Raw genomic sequence first — 21,176 nt, forward strand, 5'->3', positions numbered from 1 at the left:
GGAAAATTATCAAAAGTTCAGGAACTGGGGTATTCACACCTGCTGATTTTTTTTACAGGTTAAACAAAAGGAATAGAGATAGGAACGCTATGGATTCATTCATACCGAGTAGCATATTTTATTTTGATCCACAGAAAGTACCCCACAGGCCTTTCCTCTGCACTTTTTATATTAGCATTGTTACTGAGTGGTGTGTGTTGGCTTTAACAGCGTTTCTTAATCCTGACAGCAATTATATTTTACATGCTGCTTTATGTAAATTACATCCTATGTTCCCTTGGTGTAGGAGAAAAAAGAAAGATCTTGATGTTCTGGAAATGCCGTCTATTCCAAACCCTTTTCCTGAGCTATGCTGTTCTCCATTTACATCCGTGCTGTCAGCAGGACTGTTTCCCAAAGCAAATTCAAGGAAAAAACAGGTATGTGTTCTAAATTTTTTAACTGTCTCAAACCAGACAGTCTTTATGATTTTCAGTAGCTTACAATATTTATAAAAAAATTTAGTATGGTCTGTGCAGAATAACAGTTGAGTGATATCTTTTGGGATTGCTTTCTTTTTAGGACCTCAGTTTTCTCAGTTGTATAATGGGAATGTTGAGTTACTTCTTAGGGTCTTGTGAGGGGTGAAAAGAATAGGTGGGTTAAAAAAGAGAACAGATAGGAGCTACAGTGCCTAGGAGCTCTTGCCACTTGCTGGATAGGTAGGAGAGTTGTATGTGACCACAGAGTCTCATTTTTAAATCAGCAGTTGGAAGTGGGTGGGGCAGTGGGAGTGGGGTCACCAGGGGACTGTCTGCTTTCTTTAATACTTCCTCTGCTTTGGCTCATGTTTGTCCTGGTCGGCTTGATTTGCAAAGGGAAAGTGATGCGGTGAGTGTGGTAAAAGGTGATTGGCGGTGAGGGCTCAACGTGCCTTCTTACTTTGGGTTGATTCTGCAGTTTGGGTGCTCTGGCTGTAGAAGGCATGCCTTGTAAGTGGTGATTGGAAGACAGACTTTATTTTTATTTTTTCTTTCTTTTCAGGTTTCTAGGTGGAGACTGATTTATGCAAATTGGATTATAATGACCAAGTAACTAAGAGGGGATTCATCATGATTTTACATTTTGAGAAAAGAAAAAAAAAATCAGTGTATCCTAGAATAATTAATCTCTTGTCGTATAATTCCTTCCAGTTTTGAACACTCAAGACAAACCATATTCACTTGACAAAATGTACCCATTCTGCAAGGGTAGAAGCAAAATTAAGCAGCCAGATACTCCCAGTGAGGAGAAGGTTAATCGTCAGTGGAGAAGACAACTTTTTTTTGTGTGTGTGTGGTACCTGGAACCAAACTCACGATCTTGCACTTGCCAGGCAGGTGCTGTCCCGCTGAGGTATATCCCCAGCCCAACAACGGGTTATATTCCACCTGTTGTGCTCTTTACTTCTTTTGTAGCTTTGTTATCCCTGAAGGGTGTGTTTATACCTTTAGATGGAGAAGGACGCACTAGGGAGTAGGTGAGTTGCTGGCAATATGTAGCAACAACAGAAAGAGCAGGAAGCGTGTTTTGATGGCGCCTGGTGTATACTTTAAGGGGTATAGGGTCTTGAAGTCTAATTGGACTATAGTTTCCTTTGGGAAGACAGACAAAAAGAGGATTCGTGAGAGCTTTATTATCAACGTGAGACTTGAAGTCAGATCTCATGTTGTAAACAGCTCTACCGAAACATGCGAGCCCTTTCAGAGTCTGTGTTTTAGGTGAGCATGTACGATGGAAGTAGGGATAGATGTCACTGTGTGCCACGGTGGGAAAAAGTGATTCTGGATTTTCCGTCACTGAATGGAAAAAAGGAAATGTCTGATGATGACAGAATAGATACCTCCGGGAACTGAATGGGTAATTCTTCTAATTATGCAGGGTGTGCTCTGTTGCTCATGCCATACTAGGCCACCTAAGGCATCCATCTCAACAAAATTGATACCTGAAAGGTATTTAGCAAAGTGGGGTTTGATTTGGGGTAGGAGAATTTTAGTGGTTGAACAGAGGAGCAGAATAGAAAGAAGTCTGTACGGTCATTTTAATTTTGTGGATGAAAATTTAATTTTGTGCTAGGCCTAAGAAGAGGTGTGTTGATGGGCAAGGTTTGTTTTGAATAGAAAACTAGCTGAGATACTGATACATTAATGTGGTGGAGATGGGCGGAGAAGGGAGAGGGAGAAAGGGTAAGTGTCAGGGTCAGGGTAGTCTATGCTCGAGGAGTCTCGGTGTGCACAGTCATCAGATGAAGTAAGACATTTTAGGAAATAGCAACTTGCTTTTTTTTCAGGTCAGGCGTAGCAAAAGGGAAAATGGGAAAAGGATGACACATTGTTACTGACTCCAGTAGGTCCCTGCTGGGCCTCCTGTGCTGTGCGCACCCTCACAGTCCTGCCCTGGCTCCTAAGGGACCCATCTCAAAGCAGTGCCCCACCTTCCTGGGGTCCTCCTTGCCAGTCTCTTCGCACGGGTTAGGGTGAATGTGAAGGGAAGGGTATCTCAGTGTTGTGAAGGAGCAAGGGCCATTTTACTTCCTTTCCTATTTCCTTGTTCTGCTATGTAGATTTTGCATTTAAAACCAATCCTCATTTTTTTTTTTTTCATTCCTTTCTATGTGCTCAGTGTTTTGGAATAAGTGAGGGTTTGAGAATAAATGACTCTGTCAGTAATTTCCCCAAGCTCCATATCTTTGTGACACACATATCCTTTTTACAGAATAGTATTTCTGACCTAATTATCTCTAACTTTCGGTTGAGGTGATGCAAGTGATTGTATGTGATTACACTGTACATCAGCCTAATGAATATTATTATAGCTGAAATATTGTAGGAGATGTCCTTTTTTTATTCTCTTACATTTGTTTTATTTAGCCATTTCATTCATGTTAGAATTTTTTTCTTCCTATAGGAAAAGTGAAGAATTATTACCTGTTATTTACAAATAAATGACCATTTGAGAGAATCTAGACTAGAAATAATAAATTTCATTTGCCTTTCAAAATCATAGTCCAGAATTATTTTATAGGCCATTTTAGAAAACAATTTGTGATCCCTACATGGTGCCCGAGTGGCAAGGGACATTGACACCACAAAAAGGCTATGCTTTATCTGTTTTGCAAATGAAATATCTGTAAGTATATAATATTGTTGGCTTTCAGTATTATTTTAAAGTGAGAACTAGAATGAGAATCTGTATTATTCATTCTCTCTTGTTATAATACCAATTACATATAATCCTAAACCTGTTTTTTGTGCTTACCAGTAATGCAGGTTTCGTATGTATCTTTCTTTGTGTACATGGATCAGAAAAGTGACATACATATATTAAAAATGGCTTATGTTATGGATTTAATCCCTTTTATTTTCTAATTTCTGATTAAGAATGCTGGAAGAGCATCCTTTAGTAGTGAACTCTAATAGTTTAGGTCTAAAATAACTTCTAGAAGTCTCCTTTTCGGAGGTAGGGCCTGATCAGAGGGAATGGGTCATTGGAGCCATCAGCTGGAAGGGTATCTTCTTGTCAGTGTCTTCTTTCTTTCTCTGCTTCCTGGCTACCCCAGGGTGAGCAGCTTTCTTCTGCAATGCCTTTCCACCATTCCATTTCTACTTCAGAGCCAGCAGCCCATGGACTGAATCTCCCAAAACCCTGAGCCAAAATAAACCTCTCTCCTTTTAAGTTGCAAGTGTGAAGTATTGTGTCCCAGCAGTGAGAAAATGACTAATACAAATTCAAATACTTATTACTTGAAGAAAAGGAAAGAGTAAGAGATCTTAATGATTACTGCCGAGACAGTTCTTCTCTCAGGTTTGTCAGCCTCTAGCTAATTTTTATGGTTGGGCACAGCTTTTATAGGAATTCTGATTAATTGCTTCCCAGGACTGTATGGTGTAACTACTTGAGAATAAAGTTTTAGAGTATCTTAAAGATTAACATGTTCATGACGGGAGCCATAATTCATGTGTCTTATAACTGGGCTGCTCTGAACTACTGGTGGTTCAAGCTGAGGGGACATATTAAACCCTAGTAAAAAATCTATGTGATGGAATGTTTAAATTTGGAGTGATTTTTTAGGTCTTCTGGTCTAATTCCTTTTATTTACCCATGTGTACGTTGAGTCTTAGAAATGCTTGGTGGCTAAAAGTGGCATAACCAGGGCCTCAAATCTGGATTTCTTAAGCATTGAATTGTAGGAATGTACAATTTCCAAAGAGGCAAGAGCTGTAAAAGTAGTGTAAGTATTAAATGTGTGTCAGTATTGTTAGTTACAACTCTACCCATTATACAAGGAAAGCAGGAGTGACAAATACTATTTGTAAATATTCCTCTAAGGATCTGAAATTTCTCTTGTTTTTTCTCCTGCCTGACTATAGCTATTGCCTTGTATTTTTCCCTCTGCTGTCAATCTCCATAAAATGGATATGAAAAAAATCTATCAAATAATTGGCTATATGAAGTAATACTTATTATTATCATTCATAACCAGCTTTTATACATAGCCCACAGCCCACTGATTATTATCTCACAAGAACAATGGAATAGCAAGTATGTCTGTCATCCACATTTTAAGATTTAAAAATGAATGTACAAAAATTGGAAATGATTCGTTCATGTTCTCAAAGTTCAAATGAAGGGAAATCAAAGGAATACTATGTCTGTCTGTGCTTTGCTTCACACCACTATTTCTTGTCTATTCTGTAGTGATGTAGCCTTCCTTGTAGAGTTCAGAAAAATAAAGAATGTCTTTCAAATAATTAAGAAGTTAGTCTTGCATATGCTCTGCCTTTGATTCTGGTCTCCTATAGTGCGCCAGGGTCTTTCAAAGGATAAATAGATCTCTGTTCCCAAAGGCCTCTTATGTCATTCCTTTCTGATATCAGTAATTAACACAGTTTGTGAGTGTTGAGCCTGTGTGTGTGGTCCAAGAGGAATCTTGTGTAGGTGCCACATTGGACTCTCATACATTCATATGCATTGAAGGAGAAAGGAAGAAAGTTTATTCCTATACTCTCAATTTTCCAGACTTGGCAATTATCCAGATTTTACCTCATTTATTTCATCTATTCCTATTTCAAATATATATTTTCATTGTTGAAGTATTTTAAGTAAATCCGGGACGCTTCATTGGAAGCCTGTCTAGTTTTGTATGCATCTTTGAAAACTGCATTTAAAAATATAACCCAATGCCATTATTCCCTAACAAGAATAACAATAATTCCTTGGTGTCATCTAAAACCACCCATAATCAAATTTTCTCAGTTGAATGGCACATGAAATCCTCAAATTACAAACTGGTTATGTTTCAAAGTCTGCAAATTAGCTTTTTGGAGCTTTAAATTCATTTTTAGATGGAAAGGGCATCAGAAATTGTATTTAAGCCCTCCAAGCTATATTACAAAATCCCATTTAATGTGAAATGAAATGCAAATGTGTATGCAGAAAGAATAGTAGAAACAATACTTGTTCCTATTAGAATTCCAAACAAATTCATCTTTCTAACAACAGTTTTCTACTTTTGAATGCTGGCCTTTGATAAGTATCTTTTTTTTTTTTTTTGAGAAGAATTTCAAGATATTTAGATCTTTGTAACAGTGTTAAAGTGGGCTTTCGAGCAGTGCTTTTCATGTGATCACTAAACCACCTTCCTCAGAATACTTGGATCTCTTGTAAAACTCACTGAATAATAATGTTCTGGGGAAGGAAAGAAGAATTTGACTTCTTGTACATTTTTCTCTTTCTCGTGTGTACAAAATCAGTGCTACCCTTGTTCTCTACTACTTTCAGGCTCTGTCAATGTGACCTTTCAAAACTGCACCAATTCATGTACTGTAGTTGAGTATAGCTTGGAATACTGCAAATGGACTTTAGCTGATATTTTAGTGATCTATTGATTATTTGGAGGAAATAGAGCCTTGAATGAACTAGCCTGAAAGGTTATGTTTTAGGACGTGAAGGCCAAAAGTTCAATGTCTCATGAGAGACTGGATTTGGGAACTAGGAAGTCAGCAGAAATCGAGCTACTTTGCCTGTTTTTTTGTTCTCCCACATACATACCACTGTTCTCTGCCTCTCCTTGCAGACACACTTGACTTTCTGACATTTCTCTGTGGTCTTGCTTGTCAGTGGCCAGCCTTGAAGTTTTAGATAATGGACAGCTCAAGGGAGATGCCATAAGCCTTTGTCACACAAAGGAGTAGAGGGAAGGGTTCCGAGTTAAGTTAGAAGAGAAATGAGAGAACTGACATGAGAGAGCCTTTACTACTTGTTCTTCCTTTTGATCTGCGCACTTAATATTTTTCAAAGCTACTGAGAAAATAAGCAGAAATAGAAGGATTAACATTCTTGTGTTACTTACTTTTCTCTCATTGCTGAGACAAAGTACCTGACACCCAAAATTAAGGAAGGAAAAGTTTATTTAGCTCACAGTTTATGGAAGTTTCAGTCCATAATCAGCAGGCTCCAAAGCTGGATGGCATGGCAGAGGGCAGCAGTTCATGGAGGCAGAAGACTGCAAAAACAAGAGCAAAAATCAGGGTGAAGGGGAGCAAGCCTCTTTTCCTCCCTTATATTGTATGCAGGCTGCCCGCCCTGGTGTTGGTGTAGCTCTCACACCATCTCTGTGCCCTCTTATGTAGGCTGAGGATGTTTACAAAGTGAGGACCCTGGCATCCTTCTGAGTCACTTAGGCTTCTGAGCTTCTCAAGTTAACACACTGTATCAACCATTACCATTCTTAATCAGCTTTACTGATGCTTGTATTGCAAAATAATAAATCATCATTAACGTACATTTTCCATAGATGTAATGCTATATGTAGTAGTTAGGTTGGTAGTCCAGTCAATTTTTTAATTCACAAAAGCTCCAAAGAATAGTATGCTTACAACCTCCTTTGTACCACTTTGAATGCTGCATCTGTGAAAGATGTGAGTCAGTATGATGTGACTGAAAGAAACTGGACTGGGAATCAGCAAACCTGGTTTTTAATACTGCCCTACCACTGCTGAGAAATAAAATAACAGACCAATGCCTACATGTTCTGGGCCTTCTGAGAGCTCTGTAATGACATTCTTTCCCCAGAGCAGTTGGTTCTGATAGCTCTTGAAGCACTAAAGACTCCTGTTAATAGCTACGGGAGTGACAGATGGTTTCTTTGATGTTATGGCTCAAGAAGTTTCTTCGCAACTTCCATTCTGATATTTCCATATTGATATGACACCTCTTTTGCTAAGAACATCTTTGGGAATTTATAGGGCAAGGAACACCATTGCCACCTTTATGGAGATAATGGGTAAAGGAGGGTCTGGTTAAGTTAGAAATAGTACATCAAAGTCAAGGTTCAAATATCACAAAGAGAATCAGTGGGTTAAATCTGTGAGGGACCAGGTTGAGCTGTGAAAGTAAGGAATAGAACCAGGCATTTAAATTTAGCAATAAGGATATAAGATTAGATATCCAAATTTGAAGCTGACATAGGTCCAAAATGCATTTGGCTCTGCATGGCTTAAAGGATATGGAACTGTCATAACCTCTGGGTCCTTCTCCAAACTCCTCTTGTTCTACCCTCAAACCATTCATTTGGTTGTTTAAGCTAAACACCAAGGAGGCCATGTTCTGTCTTGTTAGTTACTGCTACATCATTCAACCAACCAGATTTGAATCTATAATGCTTCTCTCCATCTCTGCTGCTGCAATCCCAATTGCAGAAAAGCCTCTGTCTTTTCACCTTCAGGAACCACCTTAACTGGTGTTGCTTCTATGTTAGCCATCTTGATCCATTTTCCATACAGTTGTTCTAGGGAACTTTTAGAAACAGAGATTGCATCATGTCACTCCTTGACTGAAAAAGTTGTGATAGTTTAAATAAAATCTATAATTCTTACTTTGCCTTACAGGATTCTACATGATTTAGTCCTGTTTTAAATTTCCTCTGTATTGTATCCTGTGTTCATTATCCACCAGACAGTCATGGTTCTATCTGTTGTGAACTTGGCAAGCTTTATTTCTATTTCAAAGCCTTTGACTTGACTGTTTCCTGTGCCTGGAAACCCTTTCCTGATTCTTTACATGGTGAACTCCTCTTATTCGTTAGGTCTCAGCATAAGCTCATCCCATCAAGCTGGCCTTTTTTTGAGTAGTCTACCTAAAGTAGTCTATTTTCTTTTCTTCTTCCCCTATCATGTTTTTCAGTTTATTTCCTTGGTTATTTGGTCTAATTATTTATTGTTTTTACATCTAAGTGGATTATCTTAGGCTCATTATTCTTAGGTTCTTTTGTTGAAAAAAATTAACAGAGTAAATGGACTATTAAGAGAAACGTATAAAGCCAATTTTATAAAATTTCATTTTGATGTAATTTTCCTAATCACCATTAATCACACTCCTCTTTATTAAAATTTTAAAAATATTACTAGTTCTATTAAAAGATTTTATTTGGAAAAATAAAATTTCTATGTCAAGATCCTAGCCTAATTGGATTTTAGCAGTGATTCAACTCATAGGAAATTTTGCTTATATGTAATGAAATTACTGGACATTTTTGACTTTATAAATTACCTAGTGTAATTATAAGTGAAGAATGTTCAATGCTGCTATACTTTTTTTCAGTTTACTTCACACAATCCACACAGAAAAAGTTAATGGAAATACCAGTTGCCCCTTTCACACCAAAGCATAGATGCTAACAAATGTTTTAATTACTAAATATTAATGTCACTGGTGAATTATTTGGGCTAGTATTCATCAGTTGGTAGTGGGGACAGCTATACCCCTTAAGTATACATGAAGATTTTTTTTTTTACATGAAAACTTTCTGAGAGGTACACAGATTCATAGATTTAAGAGAATCATTTTCCAGGTCTTTGTCTTCTGCATGTACTTATCCCTAAAACTTACCTTCCTGAGAACCCACCAAGGGTTACAGTAATCTTTTCACCTAGAACATTACCCTGGAGAATGTAACTCTCCAGGGGATTACACATAGAAAAAGTTTCCTTTAATGATTAATCAAAGTACCCCAGTTGAGAAGGGGTTCTTGTCTTTTTATGCCTTAAATTGATTTCTGATAAGGACAGATCATGGTTAGAAATGCAGATTTTGGCTATTTTAAGTTGCTCTTTATCGAGAAACATGACGGTGTGATGCGAATAATGACCAGTGTTCCTTTTTCATTCTCTAACTTCTGTTCTTCCATGTTTGGACTGTTGTCAGAGTACATAATTTTCAAGGAGGAGTTTCTGAAGAACACAGGAAAGAGTGCATTGGTGAGAAACCCTGAATGCTGAAAGTGGCCTTTTGCCGTGCATTTCAATGTATTTTCTATATGTACGTAATATTGGATGCATCAGTAGCTGAAAGACAGGGCGTTTACAAACAGCTGATAAGATATGTAGGTTAGTGCCACCGCGAGGTTCTCAGGACTCCCCTCCAAGTACTAACCAGGCCCAACCCTACTTAGCTTCCGAGATCAGACGAGATCCAGCGCATTCAGGGTGGTGTGGCCATAGATGAGGAAGCTGACTTGGAGCATAGGTTTGCCTGCAGGAGGATTGCTGGGAAGAGCTCTTAGAAACATCATCTATTGGAATGGACACAGGGAGAACAAGGGCAGCAAGGGCAATAGCAGACCTCGCACATCCCATAGGAACTCTGGAGCTGGACGGCACTGCAGGATTGTTCAGAATTAGGACATAGGGGCTGGGCTGCCCAAGATATGCCTGATCGTGGACATGGAGCTCTCTTTAGCAGAGTAAAATGGCAGGCAGGGAGTCCTTAGCCACAGGACTTCCTGGGTGATGGTCTAACAGCTGGAGACATGAGTGCTTCCGTCCTGAGGTGGGTAGGTTTGGGTGGGCTGCCAGCATCTTCTGCAGTTAGTGACTGATTCTTTTAAACATAACAGAAATAGTTTCTGGGACTACCAAAGTTTTCAGGATAAATTGAATAAAACTTGTATCTAATTTCTTTCAAACTTTGTATGTTATTCAATATTGTGGTTAAATCTATTTTAGAAAATCATATTAGGAACTATTTATTCCAATTCCAGTCAGTTCCCATCCTATTTCATCATAAAATATTTTACTATTTTCCACTTTCTAAAAAAATTATATGCTGGCTGCTGGACTAATTTTTTAAAGGAGTATACAGCTTACTTTCATTAAAAACATAAGTACTGTTCTTTAATCATGGTTAGTACAGTGTTTGCCTGAAAATAAGACATACACAGAAAACAGGTTCTAGCATGATTTTAAAAGAGACATCCCCTGAAAATGAGCCTTATTTTCAGGGAGGCACCATGTTACATTTTAGGTAGGCATTTTTAATTTTGTACTTGGTTTTATTTAATTACATCCAAAGGTGAAACCCAGAGGTGGAAATGTAGACTCACAGTTACCAAAGGAGTTCAATGTACTCCGTATTACTTCGTCATATTCCTCAGAACTTTTAGTCCTGTATTATTTTAAATGTTGATTGCTTTCATCTACTTCTCTTATAAAATGTAATGTACAATTTAGTTACTCAGTGTTTTTAGTACTTTTCTTCAGAATGATATTAGCATTTGTATTTAATTGAAAAGTAAAGTTGAATTTTTGATATATAGCATTTACCCACCTTAATTTTCCTCTGTAACACTTATTATCATTTGTTATTTATAGTTCACATGCATATGTGATCATTCATTTCCTCTCTTCATTTTGCCTCTAAAGTATAAGTTCTTTGAAGCCAGAATTTGGATGTATTACATTTTATTTACTGAGTCTCTGGCAGGTAAGCAATGTCTGATACTTAACAGACTTTAGTGAATTTTTACTGAATGAATGACTGAACCGGGAAGGAGCAGAGAAGTATTCGTTACTAAGGAGATGAATGAGAGAATATTTGGCAATGTATGATAGTTTAATATAAGTGATATAAAATTTGCAAAGACAGAAAATGAAATTTAGGTTACATTTTGGGAGGGGCCTCATATTATTAGATGTTAAAGAAATCCTGGTCAGAATAAACAATGAATATTGTTTTACCACTCTAAGCACATTCTAAATTTGGGTTACCCTTGCTCAGAATAAGTTCTGTTCTTTGTCTCTTTGGTCACCTTGTAAGCATTTTCTGTCTTGCCAATGCAGGTATGCCAGTTAACAAAACCCATATACTTTCTAGAACTGAGTCCAGTGATAGTTTTTCAGTGAGCCCATATTCACAGTGGAAGATTACTCTTGCCTTGGGGAGGGTGACGTGTGTGTGTGAAGCACAGTATTCAGATGAAAGGGCTACTTTGGTATTATTTAACTGTGTATTGGCAAGACTCTGGCCAGTATCTGGTTTCTCTTTAGAGCCATTTTGCATTATATTACAGTACTCTGACTGTGCTGTGCCAAGGAAATTAAGATCAGCTGGAACACTCTGTAGGTCATTGGCTTGGAATCTTATGGCACTGGGAACTTGATGTTTTGTTTTAATGACCTCATTTAGGCTGAACCTGCCTTTGTCTGAAAAGCATAAGGGCCCCTTTACAAAATCATGTTTGCAGCTTGGGAAAGATATGGGAGAGGTTCAGACAAAAATGACTGAAGATATTTAGTTCAGTCCATGTACAGAGTTCTTAATAAGTTAGGATTCTTCCATTGAGAAGTACAAAGGAAAGGCGTGAATTCTCTTCAACACAGATTTAGCCACCAAGTTCTAGGATGTTAGGAACATATTTTGAAGGTAAGTTTTAAGAAAAGTGAAAAGAAAATTGTTCACTGTTCATGTAGCAGTTTATGGGTCTTCTGTTTTGTTCCTTGCTTTCTGAGGAGATTTCCAGGTGAAGTCACGACAAACCTCCTCCATATTTCTCCAAGTGGGAGATAGGATATGTGCAGGCGTAGGTGTGAGGATTGTGGGAGGGCCAGAGGAGAAGTTGTATGGTAAATGTGAACACTGTTTTTGAAACACTAGTTTTAGTTGAAAAAAATGAGAAGAATATTTTTCATATTAAGATAAACACTCTTATATTTGAGTAGAACCACAGTTTACATGAATATTTACAAACAAATTAAACGCCTTAATGTTATTGGCTACCTGGGAATGGCCAAGGTTGTCCAGTTACTTTGTTTCCATTTTGGGTGGTTTTGGTAGACACATTTGAGAAGCACTAGTGTAGCTTTCAGTGCAGTGACAAGTGACCCTCTGTAGCCCTCAGGAGGGTTTTTATCACCTTTGTCTTCTCTCTTCTCTAGCCAGAGTTCGTTCTTTCTAGAGTGTCTCTGCTTCACTGGTAAAGTATATTACTGCAATTGAGGCGATTAGGTGTTTGAGCATTTGAAGAGTGTTTTCTACTCCACTTTCCTGCAGAGTGGCAGGGAATTGTTCTCCTCGAAGTCTTTGAGGACCACTTAATACCTGCAGACCTACTTCTCGGTCTTCGTTTTGATGTCTTAGCAGTTTTGTATACTTTTGACGACTCTTTGTTGCTTGAGACACTTTCTTGACTTCTGCCTCTTACTTGTCTCTGCTGTAGAATTTTAGCGCTGGTGTTCTTTAGGATTTTGTCTTAGAACTTCTTGTTTTCATCTTACTGCAGGTGTGATCTCACCTACTTCCATGGCCTCAATTCAATACTGACGGCTAGGCTAGATCTTTACCCCAAGCTGCCAGTTATATTCACTTACACAGCTCATAGATGTCTTGAATTCAGAATATGCCAAAGTGAGTTAATACTTTTCCTCTTAAACTTGCTCCTTCCCCTGTGCTTCCTTCCATTCACTGGGGATGGAATGCTGTCTATGCACTAGAAAATCAAGTATCTTATCTTTGACCTCTCTCTCTTCCTCTCTCTCCTAATCCAATTGATTATCATGTTACTGAGTCTTTTTGGAAGGACAACTCTCAGATGTATACACTTTTTATAAGCTCGCTGCCATTGTAGCAGTTCAGGCCAGATCATCACTTTGGTAACTACTCTGAGACCCTCCTTACCAGTTACTCTATTTTTATTCCTTTATGCCTAAAAGTGTAATATGTTTTGAATATTTTTTGTTGAAGAGGTAAAGTTTCTAAAACACAAAATTAGCCATTGAAAAATGTACACTTCTCGGGCATTTAGTACATTCACAGTGTTGTGTCATCATCGCTTTTATCTCATTTAATATCATTTTCATTCCTTCAAAGAAATCTTGTATCCATGAAGTAGACATCCTCAGACTTTCCGTTTTCCCCTTTCTCTTACCACCTGACAACCACTAACCTGCATTTTGTCTCTCTGAATTTTCTTATTCAGGGTATTTCATAAAAATGGATTGATAAAATGTGTGACCTTTTGTGTTTGATTTCTTGTGTGCTTATTTTAAAATTTATACTTTATTAATACATATTTGCAGTACATTCGTGTTGGGGATACATCTGGATTCTTTCTATTCCCCTTCTCCTCCTCACCTACTTCCCTCTAGATCCCCTTTTCCCTTTTTCATTATTGTTGTTATTGTTTCTTTTAAGTTCATTTTTGTGACATACTGTGATTACACTGTGGGTATTTGGTACATATACGTGACACATTTTAAATCTTTTTTAAAATTTTTAAATCTTGTTTTGGTACCAGGAATCGAACTCAGGACCTTGTGCTGTCCAGGCAGGCGCTTGTACTACTGAGCTATATTTCTGGCCCTTAATCTTTTTAAATCCCCTTCTCCTCAGCCCCTTTTCACTGTCTTTGTCTTTGATCCCTCCAGATATGCAGAAGATCTGCCTCCTTGTTTCCTGTCATCAGTCCTATTTTGCCCTTTATTTGTACTTTGCATTACTCAAATGAGAGAAACTATACAGTGTTAGTGTGTCTGATTTATTTCACTTAAAATTATGCTTTCCACGTGTATCCATTTGCATCTTTTTAAAGTTGACCACTGTTGCAGTGTGTGATAAGGTGCTTCTTTATCGTGAAATAATCTCAAACCTTTAGTGATACAACTACGTCTTGTTTTGAAGTAATAAACTGTTCGTACGTTGCATGGTTTCACCCTGTTTGTGCTTTTGTTCTCCTACTGTTTCTCCTTCTTACTGTGAGAGAATTACAGTTCTGAGGTTCATAAGGGACCTTCCTTCTTTTTACGCCTTTCCATATAGGGCAGTATAACGTGTTTTAATGATCATGTAGAATACAACTTACTGTTTTCCTTGAGCATTTTTTTAAAAACATGTTATGAATGTAGATATTATGAATGAACATGTTAGAATTAGATTCTAACTCATTTTCATTGCATTTTATCGTCTCATTTATTAATTGGGTCGCCATGGGAGAAAGTTCTCATCACCACAGCCCACATTGTGTGTTCATCCCATTGTACAATGTACAAGCATTTGTCTGAGTGTGAATTTAGAGACGGGACTGCTTGGCTGCTCAGTTCCACTCCAAATTCCTCTCCAATGGAGTTGTACCCACCAGAACTATATGTGTTTTTTATTTCCACACTTTCTCAATAACAGCTGGCATTTTCAGAACTTAATGTTTTTGCCAGTATGGTGAATGTAGTGGAATGTAATTACTGTGCTAATTTGCATTACCTTGGTTACTGGTAAGGTTGAGCATCTTTTTAATTGCTTCTGGCCAGTCATTTCTCTTCTTTTTGAATCATCTATATTTTTCTATTAGTCATTTGTCTTTTTGAAATGATTTTTAAGAGTCCTCTATGTGTTATGGCATCTATAACATTGCAATTATATTTTCTCAGTCATTTTGGCTTGCCTTTGTTTACAGTATTTCTTATGAAACATTGTAATTATTTTAGTTTAGTTAAATCTACCTCTTAAAGAATTTGTTACCCTCCATATGAGGACTATATGTCCATTTAGTCATTTTGACATTTTTCTTCTCACACTTGGTATTCAAAAACCTCGTCCATTTTTATACAGGATAGCAATCTAATTCTTTTCAAGTGAACAGTCACTCACACTAGCACCATGTATTAAAGTAACACCTAATTATTTCCCAACGATTTTAGAAATGTCTTTTAGCCAGATGTGGAAGTTCGTGCCTGCAGTCCCAGCTACGGAGGAGGATGAGGTGGGAGATTCACCGGAATTCACAAATTCAAGAACAATCTGGGCAACTCAGTGAGACCCCATCTTACAGAAAACTAAAAACAACAGTACACAAAAGCAGCCCCTACCCCAGATAACTACAACAAATGCTTTGATCATGATTGTTTTTTAAGGTGGAAGTGATAATTTGGAAGGCAAATCTGACTGTCAGTCTTTTTTTTTTTAAACCATTATGTGGGCCTGCTATCCCCCTTCAAACACGGTACGGATTTTAAGAGGACACTTGAGATATCTTTGTAGTCCTGTTTCTATTCATTTCTTCCTATACGCTATGCATTGCCCAAACAGAACTTTTAGTTCTTTATTATTTCTTTGTCTTTCCTGACGGTGACACTTAAGGCTTTATGAGCTGATAATCAGTCTTCCTGCATCTTTCTTCTCCTTAATCTTTAAATAACTAGTTTCAAATATGTCTGTTTTAAAGAGTTAGCTAAGAGAGTCTTCTCTTCCCCTACTAGATCTGCATTAGGCGCCCTACTGAGAGACAATCTTCCAGGTCTTTACCTTGTATTTTCAGTCTATTTTCACTTGTCAGTGGTAGAGGATGCAGGAAACTTTGTGGGTGTAGCCGGAATCATCTGTACCTTGGACATCAATGTGTTTTTGGACTCTAACATTGTGTCTGGCATGTAGTAGTTCTTCTTTAAATACTTGATGAATGAACAGAGGCTTCAAATAACACTCTTACCCAGCCAGAGTAAGACTTGTTTCTAAAATATCTGATAGGTGATCACCCGTTTATATTCTCCTGTTGAGTTTTCAGTGGTAATGAACTCATTTTGCTTGTGATCAATGAAATCCCAGGGTAAATGCTTTCTTTATAGAAAGCACATGCAAACTAAGTTTGCATAGCTGTCAGGAAAAATTTAATTGGAAAATTCCACTCCATCTCTGTTTAAATCTCTCTTTGACCCTTATTCCAGCATTTCAAAGTGTTATTGAATTTTATTATTTCATTATAGTAATTGTCTCCTCCTGCTTTCTATTATCTGCCTTTAGATGACAGTATTGTCTTTATTTATAGGGGAAAGAAAGAGTATATTATCATATTATTTGATTAGAATTGCAAAGATGGGAAGTGGCAGAGGCAGGATATGAACATAGGCTGCTTTATGGTAATGATATTTGCAGATTCTAGGCCTATCTTCCTTATTTCCTTCCTTCCTTTTCTTATTTTTATTTAAAGAATGTTTGGAAGACAACAAATGTTTTTTGAAAATGGGCACTTCTAGAGGTAGGCTTTGCCAGGACATTTCTCTTATGTGGTATAACCAGTGGGCTGATAAAGAATCCATTTTAGATTAATCTGAAGGTTCCATAGTCTCATTAATAGCTTGATCTTCATTAGTTTTCTTATATAAAATTATCATAATTATACAGACTTAAAATCTAATATCCTTTTCACTCCTTTGAGAAAAATGGACCATCAGAACTATAAATTTATACACTGAATTCTGTGGGTAGGGTCTCTGGGGTTTTAAAGCAGTGTGACAACTTTTATAATGGTTCATGAGGTACATATATCATGTCTTTATGTTAATGATGGTGGTATTCTGAAGATAGTTTTATGTATGTTGTCTTATTTAAAATAAGGAACTCACTATTTATTTATGTATTTATGTATTTATGTATGTATTTATGTATTTATGTATTTATTTATTTATTTATTTTGGTACCGGGAACCGAACTCAGGAGCTGGCACTTGCCAGACAGGCTCTGTGCCACTGAGCTATACCCTTGGCCCGTATGTTATCATTTTTATCATGTTAACATCTGAATATAGTTAAGTAGAATAGTTAGCTTTATTCCAGTTTTGCAGATAGAAAAAATTAGGAGCACAGATCAAGGATTAATTCATAGAGTTAACGCCTGACAGACCTAGAACTGGAACCAGGATTTTCAGATTTAAATCCCAGCTCTGAATGCCTAACATGAAATTGATAGGCAGAATGCTATTTAAAACTAGAATTACATAAAGAAGAACTCTGTGTTGTCAATATTGTAGAAGTTTAAGTAGTGAAAATAGGTTGTGACAATAGTGGAATCATACTTTAAATCACACATTAAACCCAACCTTAGTTTGTTCTGATGTCCCTCTATTTTCATAGATCCTTGTGGTATTGGGGTACTACCTTCATAGGATAGGAAAAGTTCTTTTTATAACTATTTCAGGAAATTTCAGAAGGCTTTATTATGTTTGTAGTTTGTAGGAATTTTGAATGATTTTCTAAAAATTCTAGGGAGATTGAATTATTCTAATATTGGGATGTAGTCTAAGTAAAAGGGCTTAGCTGTAATCTGGGTATTAAATTAATTAGTAGATCCTTACCTGAGATTCAATTGAGATTTAAGTCAGTAAAAATCCTGCCTGATGGCTTAGTGAACAATTAGACAAAGTAGATGAAGTGGAGAAGAATGTATTTTCTCAACACTTTACTCCATCGCCCCATTGGTCACCTGCACGGAGATTTGGCATTGGATCTGTCCTACCATCACACGGTTACCATTGGCAAGTCAGATGCTCATCATTAGATTAGGTGTGGGGCTATAGATATGAATGCAGAAAACACCAGTTTTAGAAGCATGGAATGAAAAAATGATTGAAATATTTACAGATTGAATTAAATACCCTCAAACAAATGAATTTAACAGTGCTCTCCTTATTGGTATAATCATCTTTTACTACCAGTGCAGTTATTTCACATGTAATACTTCAGAGTGGCAGTTTTCAAACTTTGTGGGAATATCACAGGGCGAAAGTATTTGATAAGTGTGAATTCCTGAGTTTCATCCCTGGAGAATCTATTTCTATAGATTGAAATATTAGAAATTCTAATAAGTATTTGCTTAAGAGTGTCTTGTGATTTGAATTCAGCTTGATTGTAGACCACCTTTGAAAAAGTCCTGGTGTAATCTGATTGAATCAGGGTTTGGAAGAATAGTATTGCTGCCTCAGAGGAGGGATTTGGCAATCTGCTATCCTTACAAATGGAGATGTTACTTGTATGTATGGTTTTATAATATTGTCCGACGTATAGCATTTTCCTAAATCTTTTTACTTCATCTCAAAAATGATTGGATACTTATTAAATTTTCAGTTGGGTTGCCTTTAAAATTGAAGTGAGCCTGGTATGGACATACACACCTGTAACCCCAGTACTTGGGAGGCTGAGGCAGGAGTATTGCTGCAAATTTGGGCTACAAAGTGAGTTCAAGGCCAACCTGAACTGTATAGTGAAACCTGTCTCAAAAAGACAAACAAACCAAAAAAAAGTAAAATTGAAGTGTATTTATTGTTTAATAACTTCTGTGGCAGTAAGAATTGTAGTTGCTCCATGACTGCTAAAGGGGGTGCTGTTTAAACATAACTTTCATCTCAGTAGTTCCAAGTACATATAACAGAGCGGGAATGCTGTAAGTGATACCAGGAACCTCTGACCTGATTGTTTTAGCCTGAATTATTCTAGATTGTATTAGTAATCCATTTATTTCAGATTATTAGAGAAATATTATTTGTTGAAACAAATGATGTGTTGAAGAAAGTAGTGAAATTTTTGTTAATTATTTGCAGAAAAATATTTTACACACATATTTGAATAATTCTCATTTATTTTCAGCTGATCATATTATTTAATGAACAGAGCTAGCATCTCTTGTAGGTTAGGATTTCTTAGTTGTAAGAAGTATGATTCTGATATGCTAAAGGGTAAAGTGATTATGATGTTAGAATTGACAGATATTGCCCAAGGATTATTTGTTGAATAAAATTTTGTCATTCTTATAAAACTGTGAACTGTTTTGTTAGTGACTGTTCCTTATTTTTTTATCTCTTTCATAGTTGCTACTATGAAACATTGGACAAAGTAATGTGTGTCAGTCTTGGCATTAATTCCCAAAGTGTAGGGCATAGGCCTGTGTGAAGCAGATTGAGGGTTCTCTAGACCAGCCCTTTACCAGCTGAATGCCTCGTGTCTCTTCACTGGTACTATGCAAAACAGAAGAATGATCAAGTAAGCCCCCCAATTCCACAAACTCATGAAGCATAATCAGAGGATGATTGTTTCAAGTCATTGTATTTTGGGACAACTTATTATTAGCAGTAGGAGGATCATAACACAGGCTGAGTTCGTGAATGTAAAGTAGATGGTGGCAACTGGAAGTAATCTTAGAAAACAACTCCTCTTTTTTGTAAGAAAAAACTATATTCCAGGGAGATGAAATGACATATTGAAGGTCATTTAAACAGTTATGGCCACAATTAGGACTATAGTCTGACTCCGTTGTCCCTGCCTCTAGAAGACATAGATATTAATGTCTATGAGATCATGAATTTTATATTTTGAAATGGAAAGTGAAACAGCGATATATAGCCTGGAGACACCCGAAGATCTATTACCATGTCAGAAAGAACTTTTATGGTGTCCAAAGGCCCCCCAAATACAATTTGTTTGAGGAATACACAACCCAGCTATTTTGTATTATTTAACTACTATTTTAAAAAGTTACATTCCAGTGTAATTGAATGTTTTAATAGTCAACTAAAGTAAATAGTTCTAAAATGATATATGCAAATAATGTACATATACTATGTATAGACAATCTCAACATATATGCAATTTATATTTTTAAGGTTCCTTCATAAATTTGGAAACTTGAACACATTTGCCATATAAGCAATAATATTCAAAATACCAAAAGTATAATTTTAGAAACAATCACCATATTTACCAGTTTCAGTGGGGAAACGCTTCCTGAATTCCAGCTTGGTATTTGTGAACCCAGCAGTCCAGTACCTCCCTTTGTTTGGCTTTGGCAGGGGAATTTTTGTATTTGTCAAGCACTGAGAAAGAAGGTTGTGCAGGGTCTCTCTGCAGAGGCAGAGCGTGTTCCACTTGGTGATGAAGGAAGGACAGGGAAACAGCATGGCTTAGGAATTGGTGTTGGTTAAATTTCCTAAGTCAAGTCAGCTCCTGGTGCATGTCCTCCATTGTTTTTCTAAGTGTCCTAGGGCTTGGATACGTTGTGTGCTTCTCTTCTCATCCTTCCTGGTAGCTTCCTCTGTGCATTAGTTCTCAAATGAGAGAACATGTTGAAGTCTGTTTTTCTGTATGTTTCTCTCTTCTCTTTTTTACCTCCTCCTGCCCCCTTCTTCCTTTTTCTCTGCATTTTACTCTCTCGCTCCCTCTTGTTTCTTCCTCCCCCCCCACACCTTGGCTGCTTTCCTCTCTCCATGTTTTCTTTCCTTCTTTTATTTCTACCCTTTACCTTATTTCTCTTAAAATGCACTCAGTTTATTTATGTCTTAGAAATTAACTACAAAAGTTAATTAAATTCCTTAGTTTATTTTTTGATTTAGGGAAGGTGAGTGGCATTGCTCTGCATCCTATTGCTTATATAAGTAAGACAACCCTAAGTATTTCTTTCTTTTTTTTTTTTTAAAAGGCCATTATTTATTTAGTGTTTGTGGTGCTGGGGATTGAACCTAGACCTTCTGCATGCAAGGCAAGAGTTTTACCACTGAGCCGCATCCCCAGTCCAATCCTAAGTATGTCTAATAGATTGTATACCTTTGAAAGGTGGGACTGTATTTAATTTTTCTTTATGAACCCTAATGAGTAGCAGTATTGATCATATAAATGAGAAATAATTAAAGATTTCCATTATGACCTCTCACATATACATATATCTGTGTGATGGGAAGAGGGTGAGATTCAGTGGACATATTTTAATGTCCTGTAAGTATTTACACATTGCCCATGTCTCTAGCCTGTGTGTTGTATATAGCAGGAATCTGTGAGATTTTAAAGTAAAACCTTGCCTTTGACTTTCCCCTTCTCCTTCTTTCACTGTTGTTCTAGTGATACTTTTCTCCTGTCAGGGTGCAATCAAGCAGTGGGCTTGCAGTGCCAGCGCTGGTGTGGGTATAGCTACTGACAAGGGGAATGTCTGACATTAAATACTTTCGTTCCTTAGCAAGGTTGAACAAATGAAGGTTTTGTAGATTATTTCAATGATTAAAGACTACATTTAGGAGCCTTTTTCTTGTTGCGATTTTGACGACAAATGAAACATGGTTCTTTATTCAAACAGAA

General features: G+C 37.0%; 1 protein-coding gene across 1 annotated transcript in view; it reads left to right on the plus strand.

Annotated features, from left to right (window-relative positions):
* Positions 1–286: 286 nt before the first annotated feature.
* Grb14 (growth factor receptor-bound protein 14) overlaps positions 287–21,176 on the plus strand; it is a gene marked incomplete at its 5' end in the record, with an annotated part of 122,796 nt that continues 101,906 nt past the window's right edge. The window contains 1 exon segment of the mRNA XM_013518791.1: positions 287–419. Within this exon segment, the coding sequence (XP_013374245.1) occupies positions 287–419 (133 nt within the window).

This window comes from Chinchilla lanigera, unplaced genomic scaffold (assembly GCF_000276665.1).
Source record: "Chinchilla lanigera isolate Chin_1 unplaced genomic scaffold, ChiLan1.0 scaffold00048, whole genome shotgun sequence".
NCBI lineage: Eukaryota > Metazoa > Chordata > Mammalia > Rodentia > Chinchillidae > Chinchilla > Chinchilla lanigera.